The sequence below is a fragment of the Pristiophorus japonicus genome, chromosome 2 (genome assembly GCF_044704955.1).
Source record: "Pristiophorus japonicus isolate sPriJap1 chromosome 2, sPriJap1.hap1, whole genome shotgun sequence".
NCBI lineage: Eukaryota > Metazoa > Chordata > Chondrichthyes > Pristiophoridae > Pristiophorus > Pristiophorus japonicus.
This window is the reverse complement of record NC_091978.1, coordinates 35,810,701-35,832,189: the sequence shown is the minus strand read 5'-3', so window position 1 is coordinate 35,832,189 and position 21,489 is coordinate 35,810,701. Positions and strand designations below refer to the sequence as shown.

Sequence of the window (21,489 nt, the reverse complement as noted above, 5' to 3'; positions counted from 1 at the left end):
GATTCCCCTAGTAGTAAGGACTTCATCTAACTCCTTTTTGAATATATTTAGTGAATTGGCCTCAACAACTTTCAGTGGTAGAGAATTCCACAGGTTCACCACTCTCTGGGTGAAGAAATTCCTCCTCATCTCGGTCCTAAATGGCTTCCCCCTTATCCTTAGACTGTGTCCCCTGGTTCTGGACTTCCCCAACATTGGGAACATTCTTCCTGCATCTAACCTGTCTAACCCCGTCAGAATTTTAAATGTTTCTATGAGGTCCCCTCTCATTCTTCTGAACTCCAGTGAATACAAGCCCAGTTGATCCAGTCTTTCTTTATAGGTCAGTCCCGCCATCCCGGGAATCAGTCTGGTGAACCTTCGCTGCACTCCCTCAATAGCAAGAATGTCCTTCCTCAGGTTAGGAGACCAAAACTGTACACAATACTCAAGGTGTGGCCTCACCAAGGCCCTGTACAATTGTAGCAACACCTCCCTGCCCTTGTACTCAAATCCCCTCGCTATGGAGGCCAACATGCCATTTGCTTTCTTAACCGCCTGCTGTACCTGCATGCCAACCTTCAATGACTGATGTACCATGACACCCAGGTCTCTTTGCACCTCCCCTTTTCCTAATCTGTCACCATTCAGATAATAGTCTGTCTCTCTGTTTTTACCACCAAAGTGGATAACCTCACATTTATCCACATTATACTTCATCCTGGAAGACCATGGTGCACGGGTCCGACTTCAGTAAGCTTTCCATGTTTCTCTGGAATATCACCGCGGTTGATCGAATCCTAAATGGGCATCTGTTGTAAATTAGGAGACCTTTGTGCCAGTTGATGCAGGTGAGGCCCTTCGTGATTCCTCCAGCTCCTGCGTCAAGTCCAAGGTCAAGTCCAGCTTCGTGAACGTCTTTCCTCCCGCCAGCGTCGCAAAAAGGTCGTCTGCCTTTGGTAGTGGGTATTAATCCTGCAGGGAGAAACAATTGATAGTTACTTTGTAATCACCACAGATTCTGACGGTGCCTTCTCCCTTGAGGACTGGAACAATAGGACTGACCCACTCGTTGAATTTGATTGGCGAAATGATGCCCTCTCGTTGCAACCGGTCCAGCTCGATCTCCATCCTCTCTCTCATCATGTATGCCTCTTGCCTTGTGATGGATGGGTCGCGCACCCGGAATTAGGTGGATCTGCACTTTTGCTCCTTGGAATTTCCTGATGCCTGGTTTGAACAGCGAGGGGAACTTGTTTAGGACCTGGGCACACGAAGTATTGTCGACGGGCAAGAGCGCTCAGACGTCATCCCAGTTCCAACGTATCTTCCCCAGCCAGCTCCTGCTGAGCAGCGTGGGGCCATCGGCCGGTATTACCCAGAGTGGTAACTTGTGCACCGCTCTATCGTAGGAGACTTTTACAGTTGCACTGCCGATTACGGGAATCAGTTCCTTTGTGTAAGTTCTCAGTTTAGTGCAAATGGGAGTCAGGACTGGCCTTGTGGCCTTGCTGCACCACAATTTATCGAAAGGCTTTTTGCTCATAATGGACTGACTCGCGCCCGTGTCCAGCTCCATTGACACCGGGAGTCCATTTAATTCAACCTTCAGCATTATCGGGGGACATTTTGTGGTAAATGTGTGCACCCCATATACCTCTGCCTCCTCGGTCTGAGGCTCTAGTTCGTCGTGATCCGCCATGGCTCTGTCCTCCTCTGCAACATGGTGGTTTGCAGGATTAACAGGGTTTGCAGCTCGCCTGCACATACGTTGGAGATGTCCCCTTATTCCACAGCCCTTGTAAACGTATCCTTTGAAGCGGCATGAATGGAAACGATGATCATCCCTGCAGCACCAACAAGGTGTTAATGGCATAGTATTCATCAACCTTGATGGTGGACTCTGAGACATCTGTGGATGTGCAGCTGCAGGCATGTGAGGCCTGCCCTGTATGTTGTGATTCGAAACCAACATTACTTTGTTCAAAATACTTGTAGCAGCACTCGTGTGCTAAGAGATTTGCTTGGTATTGTCACTGGTGGCGATGAATGCCTGGGCTATCGCTATGGCTTTACTTAAGGTTGGGGTCTCTACAGTCAAAAATGTGCGAAGTATTACTTCATGGCCAATACCAAGTACAAAGAAGACCCTGAGCATGTGCTCCAAATGTCCTTCAAATTCGCAATGTCCTGCAAGGCGCCTTAGCTCGGCAACATAACTCGCCACTTCCTGGCCTTCAGACCTTTTGTAGGTGTAGAACCGCTACCTCGCCATCAGAACGCTTTCCTTCGGGTTAAGATGCTCCTGGATCAGTGTGCACAAATCATCATACGATTTCTCTGTGGGTTTAGCTGGAGTAAGCAGATTTTTCATGAGGCCATACATTGGTGCCCTGCAAACGGTGAGGAGAATCGCCCTTCGTTTGGCAGCGTTCACTTCTCCTTCCAACTCGTTGGCCACAAAGTCGCTCCACGAAGGTTTCCCAATCATCTCCCTCTGAAAATTTCTCCAGGATGCCCACTGTTCTCTGCATCGTTGCTGTGGGGTTTGTCATCTGTATCTCGTCGCCAGTTGTAGTGTATGAATAAAGAGTCTGAGCAGATACTGTGAGCTCAAAGTAAAGTGTGACTTCAGTTTTTTATTGCAGGTCTCCAGAGTACCTCTCCAGCCTGTGAGGCCTCCTTAAGTACAGGTGCTCCCAAGGGATTGTGGGATCCCTTGGGACTACAGGGGATGAGCCCTCTGATGGTTAAACAAGGTATTTACAGGTTTACATATATAACACCAGTGATAGAGAGTACAGGTTGAACCTCTCTTATCGGGGCTTCCCTTTTCCGGCACCACCCCTCATCCGGCACCATTCTCGGCAGGGGGACGGGTTTGTATGTTAAAGCGGCGGGAGTTACTGCAGCATCGAATGTGGGATGGCCGGTGATCTGGAGAATCCATGCTGGCCTCCCCCTTCCCTCACCGACCCCCCACACCCACAGCCCCTGAGAGAGAGAGAGCCCGACACTCACACAGACAACTGCAGCCATCGAGCTGCACAGCGCCTGCCATTTTGCAACACTCCGGCATCGGCAGACCAGACCTGGGTTGAAGCAGTCAGGTCTCTTGGTGTGAGGTCGAGCCCAGCGGCGGGGTCGGGGCCCAGAAGAGGTCGGCTAGCAGCGGAAGAAGAGGAGGTCCCCAAGCAGTGGGAGGTGAGGTCGGCCCGAGGACACAGTGTGGGTGTTGTTGGTGCCCCAGGTCAGCAATACCTGGTAAGTCTGGGGGCGGCGGGGGGGGGGGGGGGCGGTGTGACCTCCCGTCACCTGGCAAAATCTCACCCGGCATAGGCCAGGTCTCGGGGAGGCCGGATCAGGGAGGTTCAACTTGTATCTAATACTCAATTCAAGTGGAATGGCTTACAGTGGAGAACATCTTCTACATTGTTTTATTACAATTGCACCCCCGGTTAAAAGATAGCAATTGAAGATAAGTCCAGTAAAGAGTACTTCAGATGCTCCTAAATGAAGGATGCATGGAGTCACCTGGTAACCTCCGATACAGTAGAATATAGTGTATATGATAACTGTACAAGTTAACAAAGAAGATGTAAGTGATTGAGTGAGTGCAGTATGTTTATAGTTGTTGAATTGAATTTCCTATGTAGGGTTGCCACCCATCTGGTTTTGGACAGAACAGGCTTTTCCTTTTTAACTCTGTTTCTCTCTCCACAGATGCTGCCTGACCTGTTGAGTATTCCCAGCATTTTCTGTTTTTATTTCAGATTCCATAGCCGCAGTATTTTGCTGTTGCATTCGGCTTTTGCTGTTGCTGGGTTGACTAAATTTCTAAACTGGAAAATTGGAAACCAAGAATCAGTTTTTTTAAATAGAAAGTTATTTTCATGTACTCATGATCGGAGGCGTTTCTTATTGAGGTTTTACAGGGTGAAATTGCCCCACGCCCCGATCGGGGGCGGTAACCTTCTGGGGCCGGGACTTTTATCACCCGGCCCGGAAGTCCCATTCCCGAAGCGGAGTTGGGCCTACCTCTTCTGAAAGGAAGTGGAGCGCTGTCTCCGGTTGCTTTTTTGGGGGCGGTCTCAGGGCGGTAGTGTGGCACTGGGTCCAGTGCTACGCGGATGCTCAGCGCAGCGCTGAAGTGCCACAACGCCCGTCCCCTTCCATTAAGGGGAAGGGCCGCTGCGCACTCTACATGGACCGTTGGTAGCCACCACTGGACCACCAGGGCAGTGTGCGACCGGGTCAGCCACCCCGCACCCAAGACAGAGTGGGCTAGCATGATGGTGGCCTGGACCACACTGGGGGGCTGCCTTTGTCGAGCCGATGAGTAAAAGATGGTGGCCCGGGGAGCTGCTGGTCTCCCGTTTAAACAGTGTCCCGGGAGCGACCCACGAGGCTGGCGTTGACATCCACCCATACCAGCCTCGCGGCTCCACGGGGCATTAAGGGGTCAGCGCGGGGCGGTGAGAGGTCGCTGTGCATGGCGACGATGTCATCATCACGGCGGCCCGGGGTGCTAAATGCAAGGTGCGGCGCTGCCAGGTCATTGCCTCCCAAACCTCTGAGGCAATTTCCCGGGAGACGGTAGTGCCCCCCCCCGGGTGAAAACTGCCGAGCACCCCCCGGAGGCGGGGTTATAATATGGGCCAATTTCGTCCCCTTAATGGTTCTTGGGATTCCTGCTCCTGATCACCATCCAGTGACCACTGCTGCAGAGGCCCCAAAGCAAGTGCTCTACTCGGAACTCGTCCACGGCAAACGAGCCAAAGGTGGACACCCTCAAAGCCTCCCTGATAAAGTGCGACATCCCCACTGACACCTGGGAGTCCCTGGCCAAAGACCGCAACTAAGTGCATCTGGGAGGGCGCTGAGCTCCTCGAGTCTCATTGCTGAGAGCATGCAGAAATCAAGCGCAGGCAGCGGAAGGAGCGTGCGGCAAACCAGGCTTCCCACCCAATCTTTCCCTCAACCACTGTCTGTCCCACCTGTGACAGAGACTCTGGTTCTCGTATTGGACAGTACAGCCACCTAAGAACTCATGCTAAGAGTGGAAGCAAGTCTTCCTCGATTCCGAGGGACTGCCTATGATGATGATGATGATGATGTGGCATGAGGTCAGGACCAGCCTCAAGTGTCCTGCTAACGGTCACTTAATTTGCAGGATTACGGGGAAAGAGCGGGGCAGTGGGTCTCATTGGAAAGCTATTTCACAGGCACGCGGGGCCGAATGGCCTGCCTGCTGCTGTGATGTACCTTTCTACGATTCTATTGCAATGAATTTTCATCAGCTGCAACTACAACATCAAGACACACGCTGTGCTCCCACCCACTATTTCCATATACCTCTGGTTCGGTTTTCAACCTTGTAAAGGTTAGCAACCCTTCTTCTCACTCTGTGGCTTCTGACTCTGGGTACAGCAGTTATCTTGAGTTCGATCCACCAAACTCTATGATTTCGATGTCTTTTGCTGTTGGGAGGCCAGTCGGATGGTTGCTGCGGAGACCATGTCTAGTGACATCATTTTGGAAAGAGGAGAATTTGTCTGGTTGCACGAAGGGTACCTACTGGCCTTACCAACCTGACCCACACACGGTTTCAGTCCCACACAATGTGGTTGACTCTTAATGTTGTCGAAGGCAGTAGGGATGGGCAATAAATGTGGTCTTACCAGTGTCACCCACATCCTGAGAACAAAGAAGGGAGAGAGGTTTGAACCACATTTATTGAAAAACTTAACAGGCAGTGAGATGTCACAAAATGGGTGTGGTTTATGAGGTTTATTTGCACAAAAATCAGAAACTGCAGTTTTACAAGGTAAGAATTTTTAGGAACAGGCCAGTTAACAAGAAAGTTAAATTCATTCAGGGTTGCCAGTCCTGATAGTTATCCAATAATATTTGCTGGATAACTGCATGATGGTGGACATTGGGTAAGGACAGGTTTGGTCTAAACTTTGAAGTCTACTGTACCTGAATAGCCTGCTAACCATCACTGTCCAAGTTAACATGTGAATCATCATCATAGGCGGTTCCTCGAACGAGGATGACTTGCTTCCATACCAAAAGGAATGAGTTTGCAGATATTTCAGTGAAGGACCTGATATTCCAGTCCTGAACTCCAGGGGTGGAAGATGCCTGTGCATGGATTTTTTAAATGTGTGGTGGCCGTTGCACATCAGCCACCACATGGGCTTGACAGAGCTAGGCCTTTATCCAATGGCAAGGGTTAACCAGGACAACTGGAGACCTGCTCTGCTGCACGGACCTAGTGCGCACACATATCGCAGTGTGGGCTGGCCCGTACTGCTCCTGGGCCCTCGGCTCTTCTAGGCCCCGTACCCCATTTTCCACACCTCCGCCATGATCTCTCGCCACTCCTCTGCCACAAACATTCGCCGCTCCTCCGCCACAAACATTCGCCGCAGCTCCGCCACAATCTCTCACCGCACCTCTACACCAAACATTTGCCTCACCTCCGCCGCGATCAATAACAATAATATAACTTGGTCCACGTACCAGTGGGTTGCCAGTGACCCTGAACTACTAACCCATCAAGAGTCCATGCTTTCAGGAAAGACAGGGAGAAAGTTTGGGGATTGGGTAATTAATGCTTGCATCTCATCGCAACTTATCACATCGAAACATCTCAAAAGTGCTTCAAATTACTTTTGGAATGGAGTGACGTTACGTAGGCGAATATGGCAGTCAGCAACATTCCATGAACAGTAATGAGATGAATAAGCAATTACTCTTTTTTGTTGTTGTTGATGGCAATGGTCGAAGGAGGACTATTTTGGCAGAAGCCTAGGAGCACTCCCAGCTCTTCAAATACTGGGATCTTTAAAGTCCATCTGAACCCACAGGTGGGACTTCAGTTTCATGTCTCTAGTTGAGCAGAAGTCAAAATTTGCTTTGACTTGGGGGCTCCTTTCTCCTCATGACAACATCGCTTTTTCTGCATTGTTTGCTTGACTCTAATAGTGAGCTGTAATTTATTTACGTGGAAAAAAAAACCCACACACACTAAAAGCTTGAACTTGGAGGACTGCTGCTCGGGCCAAGTGGTGCAATAATTATCTGATAAGCATGAAATGTACTAGCTGTTGTATTGGTTTTCTTGGAAATACTTCAACATAAAAGCTGAGTTTCCTAAATGATCCTACGAAACATGCCACAGTCACTGATTTTCATTTGCCAAGATTCGAACTGAACGATCCAGTGGGGTTCAGTTCGGGGAGGTAAATCAGGGCAGAGGCACATTGCTGATAGCCAGACATATGTAAGAGTACTGGTTGTGTCAGTACTGATCAAAGGGCATGGTCACTGACATTCAACCTGTTTCAACACATTTCCTGTCGATACAATTTGAGAACATAAGAACACAAGAAATAAGAGCAGGAGTAGGCCATACGGCCACTCGAGCCTGCTCCGCCATTAAATAAGATCATGGCTGATCTGATCCTAGCCTCAACTCCACTTCCCTGCCTGTTCCCCATAACCCTTGACTCCCCTCTTTCAAAAATCTGTCTATCTCAGCCTTGAATATATTCAATGACCCAACCTCCACAGCTCTCTGAGTAGAGAATTCCAAAGATTCACGACCATCTGACAGAAGAAATTCCTCCTCATCTTCGTCATAAATGGGCGACCCTTTATTCTGAAACTATGCCCCTTAGTTCTAAGTTCCCCCACAAGGGGAAATATCCTCTCAGCCAGGTTGAGCCCCCTCAGAATCTTATATGTTTCAATAAGATCACCTCTCGTTCTTCTAAACTCCTATAGACCCAACCTGCTCAACCTTTCCCGAGGAAAGTTTCCCGAGTGCCATCAAGTTGTTATTCATGAGTAACCTCCTGTTATGTTGAAGTGAAGCATTCAAGTTCAGATCTGCTAATCAGGAGCTAAAATTCTTTATTTTTTGCCCTGTTGTCTCTGTGGTTGCCAGTCAACCGAACCAGACTGTGGGGCCCACCTGCCTCGTATTGTTCTGAAAAGGATGGGTCAGCCGTTGGTAGAAGAGGAGGTCCTGCTGAGAGAGGCTGGAAGCTACATCTTAAAACTTGTGATTTGAGTGATTTTACACAGAGTCACAAACAATAACAACTGATATTTGTATCGTACCTTTTGCATAACAAAACTGTTACATATGTAAACCTGTAAATACCTTGTTTAACTACCAGAGGGCTCATCCCCTGGAGTCTCAAGGGATCCCACAATCCCTTGGGAGCACCTGTATATAAGGAGGCCTCACAGGCTGGAGAGGCACTCTAGAGACCTGCAATAAAGGACTACGGTCACACATTACTTTGAGCTCACAATATCTGGTCAGATTCTTTATTCAAGACACAACAAAAACGGTCTGAGGTGCTTTACAGGGGAAGCAATGGACACCAAGCCGGAAGTGGGGGCAAAGTTAAGGATGCTGACTGAAGACAGGGTTAAAGAAGTAAGTTTTGAGGAGGCTTTTGAAGGTTGGAAGAGAGGTGGCGAGACAAAGTACGAGTTCAAACTGTTCTGGAGATCTGCTTGTCCCAGACCACTGAGCCCAAGAGCCACGTGTGTATCTAGTTGCACTCCAGCGATCTAGAAAGTTATCTGGCTGAAGTGAGTCGGGCTTGCTGCTGTTTCTGTTGCTATTGTCACTGTATTGATACAGGAAATTAGATCAAATGACAAGAGATTCTATCACTTAAGAAGTACACGGAAGTTGGAGATGATATCCTGAAGATCTCTGCTAGCATCAAAAATCTGTGCCCAAAACAGACAATGTTGTTAGCAACACCCCTATGAATAGCAATTTAATAACTAGTAATATTAAGAACATTTTTCGCGGCAAACAGCAATTTCAGGAAAGGTTACTGAAGAACATTAAAATTGACTCAGTGAGTGTGTCTGTTGGTCAGTACTGATGTAACCTTGCATGTAATGTGACATGTCTACATGGGGAGGCTGATCTTGACCTCTGGTCATGATGCACTCCACATTCCTGCTTCAGTGCCCATGAATTATCTAACACTGTGTGCTGATTCAGGTTGTATCTTCTGGAATAAAAATAGAAAATGCTGGAAATCTCAGCGGGTCAGGCAGCATCTGTGGAGAGGAAACAGAGTTAACGTTTTGGGTCAATGACCCTTCGTCAGAACTGGAGAGTGGTCGGAAAGAACAGATTCTTAACAAGCACTGAAAGGGGGAGGGGAAAAAAGAACAAAAGGGAAGGTCTGTGATAGGGTGGAAGACAGGAGAGATTAGAGAGACAAAAGGGATGATGGGCCAAATTCAAATGGTAATGCCAGGAGTTAGAAAAACATTAGTCAAGATAGGGTGTGAATGGTGGGATAATGACCAACTGCCATTAGAGGCAAGGCGAAAGAAAGAAACAAACAGGTTCTGAGGGTGGGTGGGGGAAGGTAGCCAAGAATTGGCAGTGGTTATGCTCTGAAATTGTTTAACGTGCTGTTGAGTCCAGAAGTCTGTAAAGTGCCTGAACGAAAGATGAGGTGCTGTTCCTTGAGCTTGCGTTGAGCTTCGTTGGAACAGTGTAGGAGACCACGGACGGAGAGGTCAGAGTGGGAATGGAGTGGAGAATTAAAGTGACAGGCGACCGGAAGCTCAGGGTCACACTTGCGGACTGAACGGAGATGCTCCACAAAGCGGTCACCCAATCTGCGTTTGGTCTCCCCAATGTAGAGGAGACCACATCGTGAGCAGCGACTACAGTATACTAAATTGAAAGAAGTACAAGTAAATCGCCGTTTCACCTGGAAGGAGTATTTGGAGCCCTGGATAGTGGGAAGGGAGGAGGTAAAAGGGCAGGTGTTGCATCTCCTGCGCTTGCATGGGAAGGTGCCGTGAGAAGGGGAGGGGGTACTGGGGGTGATTGAGGAGTGGACCAGGGTGTCGCGGATGGAGCAGTCCCTTTGGAATGCTGGGAGGGGAGGAGAGGGGAAGAAGTGATTGGTGATGGGATCACGCTGGAGGTGGTGGAAATGGCGGCAGTGTTTCCATTTGTATCTTCTGGATTTGGCTTGTCTCAGAAAATTGCTGTTGAATGAAGCACCAGCTCCTTCGAATGATTCATTCTGTGTCACGGGTGCAAATCTGCTCGTCCTGTTCAAAGTCTTGTATCCAATGATTATTCCAATGCTCTACCATTGGGCTCCCATCCTCCACCTTCCTTCGATCATCTCGTATTTTAATCCACCCCTGGTCCCGCTCCCCTATTCCCTCTGTCCTTGCTTATCTACATTTTCTTCCAGTTCCCCCAATGCCTTAAATCTAAAATTCTCATCTTTGTGTTTAGATCCCCCCATGGCCTTGCCCCGCCCTATCGCTCTAACCTTCCCTAGCACTATAACCCCCCAAAAACTCTTTGTTCGTCTGATTCCCCACCCTTTGACATACCATTGCTGCCTGTACCTTCAGCAGCCTAGGCCCCATGCTCTGGAATTCATTCCTTAAACCTCTCTGGCTCATCAGGTTCAAAACCCTCCTTAATAGCGGCCCTCCTAATCTCTCCTTTAGTTCACCATTTTTTTTCCTTAAGCCTCTGTGAGATTGTTGCAATATTTTGAATGCGCAAATTGTTATTATTCTTTGAACATCTCTGTGTTCAGTACAGTTGTTGCCAGTTCACCGATTACAGATGAGATACTGTAGAATAGGAATTGATCACCATAGAATATATGATTTCTTCACATTTTCTGTCCATTTTTTTTTCCCTACGCTTTTATAAACTCTATTGGTTCCCCTTTTCTGAATCAGTTTTGCCTTTTAGGTTTGTCTTAATTCCTCCCTTCCTCCACCCCATCCCCCCCTACCCCATGACTTGAACATCCTTTAAAATGTGTGCAAGTGAGTAACAGGAAATCAACCTTACTACAGCCTATAGATGGGTCTATAAACCACATTTAAAAGTAAAGTTAGCCGGTTGGGCTACTTATACATTGAAAGATATAGTAGCCAAAAACAAAGGATTTGCAGCCAGTGTCATTTGACATTTGAGTGAATGAAAGTCTTATACGTCTAAAGCCAATAATGATCTCCCCATAAAAGAATAAGATCAATTTTATTAGTTTGACCGCGTGACTGCCACAGTGGAGATGTATGTTTCGATCATTTAGTAACCCCTCCTCCTGCTTTGGCCTAGTACTAAAATATGTTGTTTGTTCTGTAGCGACAGTTTGATACTTATAGAACAGAATCATAGACTGACGACAGCAAGGAAGAAGGCAGCCATTCGGCCCATCGAACCCGTGCCAGCTCTCTGCAAGAGCACCTCAGCTGGTCCCACTCCCCCGCCCTTTCCCCGTAACCCTACAAGTTTTTTTCTTTCAGGTACTTATCCAGTTCCCCTTTGAAAGCCGTGATTGAGACTGCCTCCACCACCCTTTCAGGGAGTACAGTCCACATCCGAACCATTCATTGTGTAAAAACATTTTTTCTTAATCTGTGTCGTCCGATGCTTAATCTGGAAACTCTCTGCCAATGGGAACAGTTTCTCTCTATCTACTCTCATGATTTTGAATATCTCTATCAAATCTCCCCTCAACCTTCTCTGCTCCAAGGAGAACAACCCCAGCTTCTATAATCTATCCACGTAACTTGCTTAGCGGCATTGTTACAGCCATCATTATCATCATAGGCGGTCCCTCGAACGAGGATGACTTGCTTCCACATGGGTTCACAGATGTTTCAAATGAAGGACCCGATATTCCAGTCCTGAACTCCCAATTGAAAGGGTGGAAGATGCCTGGGTGTGGATTTTATTTACGTGTGGTGACCATTGCACATCAGCCACCACACGAGCTTGACAGAGCTAGGCCTTTATCCAATGGCAAGGGTTAACCAAGACGACTCTGTTACAGCCAGTGAACAGATGGTCACAATGATACTCCACATAGAGCTGAGTGCCCTGCCTTTTCACCTCTGGGAAACAGGTTTGAATCCAGCCACACTCATCGGAGTAGAAATTAGTCTGGGCCTGTTTTTCAATACAGACTCTGTGTTGCACAAGAACAGAGTTGCTGCAGTGCATCCTGTAATAATACAAACTGTGGCCACGGTACGCCGGAGATATAGGAAGTAGATGTTTAGGCTAGGTTGAATTGATTTTTCAATCAAGTGTACTGCTTTGTCCTGGATGGTGTCGCGTTTCTTGACTGTTGCACCCATCCAGGCAAGTGGAGATTATCCCATTACACTCCTGATGTGGCTTGTAGATGGTGGAAAGGCTTTGGGGAATCGGGAGGTGAGACACTCACTGCAGAATACCCAGACACTGACCATCTCCAATAGCCATGGTATTTTGTGGCTCATCCTGGTTAATAGTGACCCCCCCAGGATGTTGATGTCAAAGGATTGTGGGGATTATTAAGTTCTCTGTTGTTGGGGGTGGTCATTGTCTGTCATTTGTGTGGGTCGAAAGTTACTTTCCACTTATCATGTCCAGGTCTTGCTGCATGTGGGCATGGACAGTTTCACTATCAGAGGAATTGTGAATGGAGCTGAACACAGTGTAATCATCAGTTTACAGCCCCACTTCTGACCTTATGATGGAAAGAAGGCCATTGATGAAGCAGCTGAAGATAGCTGGGTCTAGGACGTTGCCTTGAGGAATTCCTACAACGATGTCCTGGGGCTGATTCCCATGTATTACTTTTGCATGCTAGATTCTATCAAAATTATGACAATCTAATGTGAGTGTACTTTTGCAGTCCAAAAATTGACCGAATAGTAGTGGTGTATTGAGAGCAGAAGTGTACACTATTGTACACGCCTTAATTTGCAAACTCTTCCTATGAGTTAGGTTGGGGAGGATGTGGGGAGGGACTTTCCAGAGAGTTTCTGAGACCTCAGTGCACGTTCTGAGGGTGGAAGATCGCTTGAGTATCGATACATCAAAGGGAGCCAAGAGCAGTACTGTGAAATGTGGAGTGAAAGTAAAATGAGTTTAGCTGAGATGGATGTGATATGATGTAGTTTGATGGTTATAGTCACCCCACCTTAAAAGTATCTGGTTTCATCCTGTGTGAAATTAACTGTGTGTAAAATTGGTTCTAAATCTGTCAGTACAACGCCTATTTGTGAGCATGTGGTTTTTATGGGGGATGATACAGTATGGCTTGTGTCTCAGTCATACTTTCCTATCCATATTAACTATGTATTCTACGCTGGAAGTGATAAGTATTGGATGTGTTCTGAAGGCCCGTCTGGTGTAACTTATGATCTGATGAGTGGGCTAACCTGCAACTCATTCACTGAGTCATTACTGAGTTATGGTCAGTGGCACAAGTGCAACGTGAATCAAGTATTGACATCTTTATAATATATGATGAAGATTAATTAGGTAAGGTTTTTGGCCAGGAATCAATCTAGTTTACCTTTGTTGTACTGTCTCCAAGGTAAGTATTATCTTCGATAAGGAGACCAAAACTGTGCCCAGTACTCCAGGTGCAGTCTCACCAAGGTCCTGTACAATTGTAGCAAGTCTTCCTTACTCTTATACTCTAACCCACTTGCAATAAAGACCAACATGTCATTTGCCTTCCTTATTGCTTGCTATAGCTGCATACTAGCTTTCTATGTTTCTTGCACAAGGACACCCAAATCTCTCTGAACACCAATATTTAAAAGTTTCTCACCATTTAAAAAAATATTCTGTTTCTCTATTCTTCCTACCAAAGTGAATAACTCACATTTCCCTACATTATACTCCACTAGGCTTATATTCACTGGAATTTAGAAGAATGAGAGAGGATCTCATAGAAACATATCAAATTCTGATGGGACAAGTTAGATGTAGGAAGACTGTTCCCAATGTTGGGGAAGTCCAGAACCAGGGGTCACAGTCTAAGGATAAGGGATAAGCCATTTAGGACCGAGGTGAGGAGAAACTTCTTCACTCAGAGAATTGTGAACCTGTGGAATTCCCCACCACAGAAAGTTGTTGAGGCCAGTTCGTTAGATATATTCAAAAGGGAGTTACTGCTAAAGGGATCAAGGAGTATGGAGAGAAAGCAGGAATGGGGTACTGAAGTTGCATGATCAGCCATGATCATATTAAATGATGGTGCAGGCTCGAGGGCCGAATGGCCCACTCTTGCACCTATTTTCTATGTTTCTATGTTTCCATGTAAAACTATGTTGACTGCCTAAACATGTTATGATTTTCTATATGCCCTGATACCACTTCTTTAACGATTCCAGCATTTTCCTGATGACTGATGTCAGGCTAACTGACCTGTAGTTCCCCGTTTTCTCTCTCCCTCCTTTCTTGAATAACGGTGTTACATTTGTTACCTTCCAATCCGATGGGACCGTTTTACAATCTAGGGAAATTTAGAAGATCAAAACCAATGCATCCACTATCTCTGCAACCATCTCTTTTGGACCCCTGTAGGATGTAGGCCGTCAGGTCTAGGGGATTTGTTGGCTTTTAGTCCCATTAGTTTCTCATTGGGATATGGCTCCACAGGCATCAGCAGCTCTCCAGAACCTCACACAAGCGCCATCGGTCATAAATGTGCCTTGACAGGCTCTTTTGCTATGGAGGCATCACAGCTAAGTGTAGTCTTGCCCTTGCCCAACATTCGGAGCATGGGCTATTTCAACAGCAGTCCCAGAATATTGAACAGGAGTAGGAACTCTTCTTGACTTTTCCCCTTAGTAGCCTGGCACTGACCCAGCCAAGGGGAGAATTATGTGAAGATAGAAGACGGTAGGTTTTGAGGTTTTTACACTATATCTTCTCCCTGGCCACTCCTATAAGTAGACCTTCTGTCCCCTATGAACCAGAGTGTGCCCTTACCTGCCCAAAATCTAAGTGAATGTAGTGCGACTTGGTGATCGAACAGAAAAGGCTTGCCACTCTACTTTGGCTTAGTGGAATATATCCCAGATTGCCACATGATCTCCTTGTTTTTGGTAGGTGGATAAATATTACACTTCAGTCAGACCAAGGCTTAGGCTATAAATCAGTAGACAGATGTATTTAACACAAATAAACAGTACTCACTGCAAACAGTATATTTATGGTACTTGTAAATTACTATTCTCTTGCTGTCAAAACTCCCACTTACCTCACTCAAATGAAAAGGCACAAATTCTCCTTTTAAATTACCATATACCATAGCTAGTATATGGATAAAACACATTGCAGTTAAAATGCTAAGTGGCTCAGCTGCTCATCCGGTATATTGTAGTTATGTTTATCATGTTGGTTAGCTAGGATATTGGTAGGGTGGGGGTGGGGTGGAGGAGGGGGGGAAGGCACATGCCAGCTGAAGGAACTGATATCATAGAAATTTACAGCACGGAAGGAGGCCATTTCGGCCCATCGTGTCCGTGCTGGGCGGCCGGCCAAGAGCTAACCAGCCTAATCCCACTTTCCAACTCCTGGTCCGTAGCCCTGTGGGTTACGACACTTCAAGTGCATATCCAAGTACTTTTTAAATGTGGTGAGGGTTTCTGCCTCTACCACCCTTTCCAGCAGAGTCCCAGATCCCTACCACCCTCTGGGTGAAAAAAATTCCCCTCAAATCCCCTCTAAACCTCCTGCCAATTACTTTAAATCTATGCCCACTGGTTGTTGACCCTTCTAAGGGAAATAAGTCCTTCCTATCCACTCTATCTAGGCCCCTCATAATTTTGGGACAGATCGTCATTGAGGGAAGGGATGGGTGGGGAGTCTGGTTTGCCGCACGCTCATTCCGCTGCCCGCGCTTGATTTCTGCATGCTCTCAGCGACGAGACTCGAGATGCTCTATACCCTCCCGGATGCACTTCCTCCACTTAGTGCGGCCTTTGGCCAGGGACTCCCAGGTGTCAGTGGGGACGTTGCACTTTATCAGGGAGGCTTTGAGAGTGTCCTTGTAACGTTTCCACTTCCTACCTTTGGCTTGTTTGCCATCAAGGAGTTCCACATGTGCAAGCTGACACCCCATGTCTGATGATGTCGTCAAGCGGCAGCATGTAGATAAGGAAGAGGAGAGGGCCAAGGCTCCTTTTAGACTCTGGAGGTGACGTTGAGGAGGAGGAGCAAAGACATTGAAAAGAAAAAGAAAGACTTGGATTTATAAAGCGTCTTTCATGACCACTGGACGTACTTTTGGAGTGTAGTCACTGTTGTAATGTGGGAAATGCGGCAGCCAATTTGTGCACAGTAAGCTCCCATAAACAGCAATGTGTTAATGATCAGATAAATCTGTTTTTGTTATGTTGATTGAGGAATAAATATTGGCCAGGACACTGGGGAAAACTCCTCTGCTCTTCTTTGAAATAGTGGCATGTTATCTTTTACGTCCACTTGAGAGGGCATACAGGGCCTTGGTTTAACGTCTCATCCGAAAAACAGATTGCTGGAAATGTGATTGCTATATTTGGATATGTAGGAATGGGAGGGAGCTTGTGGGGGCAGTCATGCAGAGTTAGACACAGAAGCGAAGCGTTGTAGGAGAATGGCATGGTCAACCTAGTGAAATGTTGCAGAGAGAGTTTGAGAAAGATGAAGACAGAAAATGCACTACAATGATGCACGCTGATTTTGCACAAACACATTATAGTGCATGTAATAATAAAGCACTCAAATGGATAAGTTGTGCTTATATACTTGCATCTCATTTTCTGTTTTTATAGAGTTGGTTGACTATAGCCATATGTGCAGAGCACGAATCACCTGAGCATCATTTCTTGTCGCTCTCATTTGAAGTCGGCACCACCGCAGATATGCACACGATGAAGAAAAGCTTCAGTGAGGCCAAGGAATTTGCACAGTGAAGCATTGAAACAGCAGAGATAAAGTGGCAGCAGTGGTGGGAATTATTGTAGATTCAGTTAGTACAAAGCAGAGGCCTAGCATCTAGTATAAAAGCAGAGAAGTCCTGCTACAACTGTACAGGGTATTAGTGAGGCCACACCTGGAGTACAGCGTACAGTTTTGGTTTCCATATTTACGAAAGGATATACTTGCATTGGAGGCTGTTCAGAGAAGGTTCACTCGGTTGATTCCGGAGATGACTTATGATTCCGGGGGTTGACTTATGAAGATAGGTTGAGTAGGTTGGGCCTATACACATTGGAGTTCAGAAGAATGAGAGGTGATCTTTTCGAAACTTATAAGATAATGAGGGGGCTCGACAAGGTGGATGCAGAGAGGATATTTCCACTCATAGGGGAAACTAAAGCTAGGGGACAGTCTTAGAATAAGGGGCCGCTCATTTAAAACTGAGATGAGGAAAAATGTCTTCTCTGAGGGTTGTAAATCTATGGAATTCTCTGCCCCAAAGAGCTGTGGAGGCAGGGTCATTTAATATATTTAAGGTGGAGATAGACAGATTTTTGAGCGATAAGGGGTTATGGGGAGCGGGCAGGGAAGTGGAGCTGAGTCCATGATCAGATCAGCCATGATCTTATTGAATGGCGGAGCAGGCTTGAGGGCCAAATGGCCTACTCCTGCTCCTATTTCTTATTTTCTTATGAGTGACTCTTCAAACATAAGGGCATAAAGACATCAGTGGCCCTCTTTTCCAATGGCAGCTATTAAAATCGTAGGTCTGTGCTGAAGTCACAAGCCCTCACATAAACGTTGGTGTAGTTAGGTTGCAGCAATAGTTGTTTACACTGCAGTCTGTCGTTAATGTAGCAACATTATTATCATCCATTGTATTGACTTCAGTTACACAAGCCCAAGGCACAGTAGGAGCATCTCTCTTGAATGCACCAACTGCTGGTGGACAGGCTTTGTGTTCGAAACTCCAAAATGCAATCATGGCCGGCTTCAGCGCGTTTGCAGAACAGTTATAGGCAATTAAGTGGGAAGGATTTTGAGACTTCATAGACGCTCAGTGTTCAATGATCAGATGCTGACTTTTCTATAGTCACGCTGATCAGTGAACATTATGAGGAAATGTCTTTATGAAGTGACATATATTGAATAGCACTGGAACAGCCAATTAACATTGATAGCAGTAGCTCTTTGCCTTAAAGTAACCTCGCACAAATGACATTAGGCACTGCAAGAAGCCTAAAATGACCCCAGCAAAGGAGACATTTCAGGTGTAGTTGGAGATAAAAGAGTCTTTTCTGTATCCGAAACAACTCATCTCTTTACTGTGCAGCCATATATCAGTGTATTCCCATACCTAGTAGAGGACTCGGTGGTAAGCCACATGAATAGCCAATGTAGAGAAGTTAATGATGCACATGGGTAAACCTGGAAGCAAAACATACTAAAATTACACTACTCGCACACTGCCAAATGTTAGCAAATTAATTTGCTTCACAATATTTTTCAGTATCTTGTTATTTTATTGTGCATAAATCAAAGCATCAGTCATATAAAAGGCAAACCAGCAAATTGTTGTCATTGAGATATTTTCTGTGAGCATCTGGGTGGTCAACATAAGTTGAGTATGCTGGTGATCTGCAAAGCCTCTGTTTGCATGTTCTGGATATGGTGGCCTACTGGTTATGTTAGTGTACATGGAACCTGGAGATTACCAGTTGATATCTGTCAGCTGTGGCTCAGTGGGTAGCACACTCGCCTCTGAGTCAGAAGGTTGAGGGTTCAAGTCTCACTCCAGGGACTGGAGCACATACATCTAAGCTGACACTCCAGTGCAGTACTGAGGGAATGCTGCATTGTCGGGGGTGCCGTCTTTCGGATGAGATGTTAAACTGAGGCCCTGTCTGCTTCTCTCAGGTGGATGTAAAAGATCCCATGGCACTATTTCATAGAAGAGCAGGTGAGTTATCCCGGTGTCCTGGCTAGTATTTATCCCTCAATCAGCATTACTAAAACAGATTATTAGGTCATTATCACATTGCTGTTTGTGGGAGCTTGCTGTGCGCAAATTGGCTGCTGTGTTTTCCACATTACAACAGTGACTACACTTCAAAAGTACTTCATTGGCTGTAAAGTGCTTTGAGACGTTCGGTGGTCATGAAAGACGCTATATAAATGCAAGTTGTTCTTTCTTACCATGGCAAGTTGTGGAATTCAAAAATCCAGTAATTTTGAGCTAGCACTAGGAAATTAACCATGATACTTTCAAGATTGTCATAAAGCCCAACTGGTTCACTAATGTCCTTTAGAGAAGGGAGCTTTGTGGTTGAATGTTAATGCCCACCGAAGTTTTTAGTTAAAACAGAATTTTGGCCTTTTTAGCTGGATTTTCGGCTTTGGTGATTTCGGGGCGGTAATGGCGGCGAGGCGGTAAAGCCCGGGAACAGTTTGCGCCTCAGTAAGTAAAATTGGGCAGCTGGGCCCTGAGTCAGGGGCGAAGCGCTAAGGAAGGCGTTGTACATATCATGGTCGTTAGCACGGGAAACTCCTGAGCTAAAGAGCCGGGCCGGGAGCGCTCCGAGAGACAACAGAGGAGGAAAAAAAAAACCACAAAAACATTCTCAAAACATAGCCCATGCCACCACAACATAAATTGCAAAAAAAATTAAAAGAAAAAACAATCACACTTACCTTAATAGTCCATTACTTACCTCTCTGCAGTCGGTATAGTTGGACCACCTGATTTCCCAGGGTTCACTGCGGGGCGCGCCTCGGGGCGTATGGGTCAGGCTGAAGTCAAAACTCGTAACCAGGTGCGTTACACACCGGCGCAGTTCTTCTGGGCGGTGCTGCTCCGCGCTGCTACAAAACCGGAACCGAGGTTCCCTGGAGGCTGACCGCCCGCTCAGAACACCTCACCACCGCCATTGCCACCGCTCCGGGGCAAAAATTGAGGGCAGAAGAGTCAAAAATCCACCCCGTGCAGTTTGGTCTTTTTCTGTATTGCCTGAACAAGTTTTTCTTTAATTTATAATAGTTATGTAAAATAATTTTTTTTATTCGTTCCTGGGATGTGGGCGTTGCTGGCAAGGCCAGCATTTATTGCCCATCCCTAATTACCCTTGAGAAGGTGGTGGTGAGCCGCATTCTTTAACCGCTGCAATCCTTCTGGTGAAGGTACTCCTGTACTGCTGTTGGAGGGGTGGGGGTGGAATTTTGGCCCAGTGACGACGATGGAACGGTGATATATTTTCTAGTCATTATAACGTATGACTTTGAGGGGAACTTGGAGGTGGTGGTGTTCCCATGCGCCTGCTGCCCTTGTCCCTCTAGGTGGTAGCGGTCGTCGGTTATTAAAATTGAAACATTTGTCCTAATGTTCAACCAGTAGGGCTGAAACCAGGCGGGTTGCCGTGGTAATTTGAAGTGCTAATTAGCTACTTGAAGGGAGTCAAAGCTGGTCCATGCTTATGAGAGTTTCTTTGGCTTTGCTACAATGGAAAACCCTCAGGGAATCATTGACGGGTATCCCAGGCTAATCAACAGAGACTGTTTTCATTCATTCCTGATGGATAGGGTTAATTAAAATGAGAGGCATGTTGTTTGCCCATAGTTCTAAGGCTGAGCCCAGACTGGAGCCTTCAGCTTGGTGGGCTGAATTCCTGATCTGATCTCCGAGATTGATGGGACTCCCACCCTCTTGCTGCCCCTCTCGCATGCACACTCTCCCTTTGAGACAGTGAGTGAGAAAGCCCCAGCAAGCGGCAACAGAAAGCCTCAGCCATCTTAGCTTTGGAACAGCTTGACTTGGAAGCCGGCCTAGCAAGGTTGCATCTTTACAATCTTTCATAAACCAAGAGGCATAGAACATTCACCATGCTAATGTGAAAACCGTATTTGTTTTGTATGTGTGCCTCATCTCCATGGCGTGCTTTTCAACAATGGTTCTCTGTTACAATCCCCAGGCCATGCTATTGTTAACCTAGATATTCGGTAGTGAAAGGTGCACTCCAGATCATAGGAAATGCAAGGGCCACTATGGAAGTGGCTGGTGATGCTAAACCCAAGAGCACTTCGAGTGCAAAACACAAACATTGTTACAGAGACCTTGGAGGAAGCCTGAAAAATTGCTTGATTCAAGTACATGATATATTAATGAATAAGCCATTGAGAAAGCTAATGCATTGATGCGACTTCTTGTATAAAATATATTTCTGTGACTAATGCACCATGCTAACCAGTCTTTTTAACATGTTTTCTACAGATCCTAATACTGTCATGAACTATGAAGGGATTTCTCTTCTAATAGTAATGGCCACCTGCAGCTATATTGGAATATTGACCGGTTTTGGAGCTTTCATTCTAAGCTTTTTGGGATCAAGACATCCGCTTTTGTTTAACCTACCAATTATGTTACATTTTATAACAGGTAAACTTTCTCTTCTGTTATTTTATTTTTTCAATTGCTTTTATTTTTCTGCCAATTCTCTCCCTTATCTCTCCACTGGTGGCACTTTCACATCTGAGTCAGAAGGTCATGGGTTCAAGTCCCACTCCAGAGACTTGAGCACAAAAATCTAGGCTGACACTCGCAATGCCAGCACCAAGGAAGTGCTGCACTGTCAGAGGTGTCGTCTTTCAGATGAGACTTTAAACCGAGGCCCCATCTGCTCGCTCAGGTGGACATAAAAGTGTGATGTATGTAGCACTCAAATCAC

The 21,489-nt window shown here is 46.3% G+C and overlaps 1 protein-coding gene across 1 annotated transcript in view; it reads left to right on the top strand.

Moving 5' to 3' along the window:
* The window catches only part of LOC139229940 (transmembrane protein 127), a 58,231-nt gene that overhangs the window by 20,574 nt on the left and 16,168 nt on the right, over positions 1–21,489 (top strand). Inside the window, exon 2 of the mRNA XM_070861594.1 lies at positions 21,036–21,200. Within this exon, the coding sequence (XP_070717695.1) occupies positions 21,036–21,200 (165 nt within the window). The remainder of the gene's footprint in view (positions 1–21,035; positions 21,201–21,489) is intronic.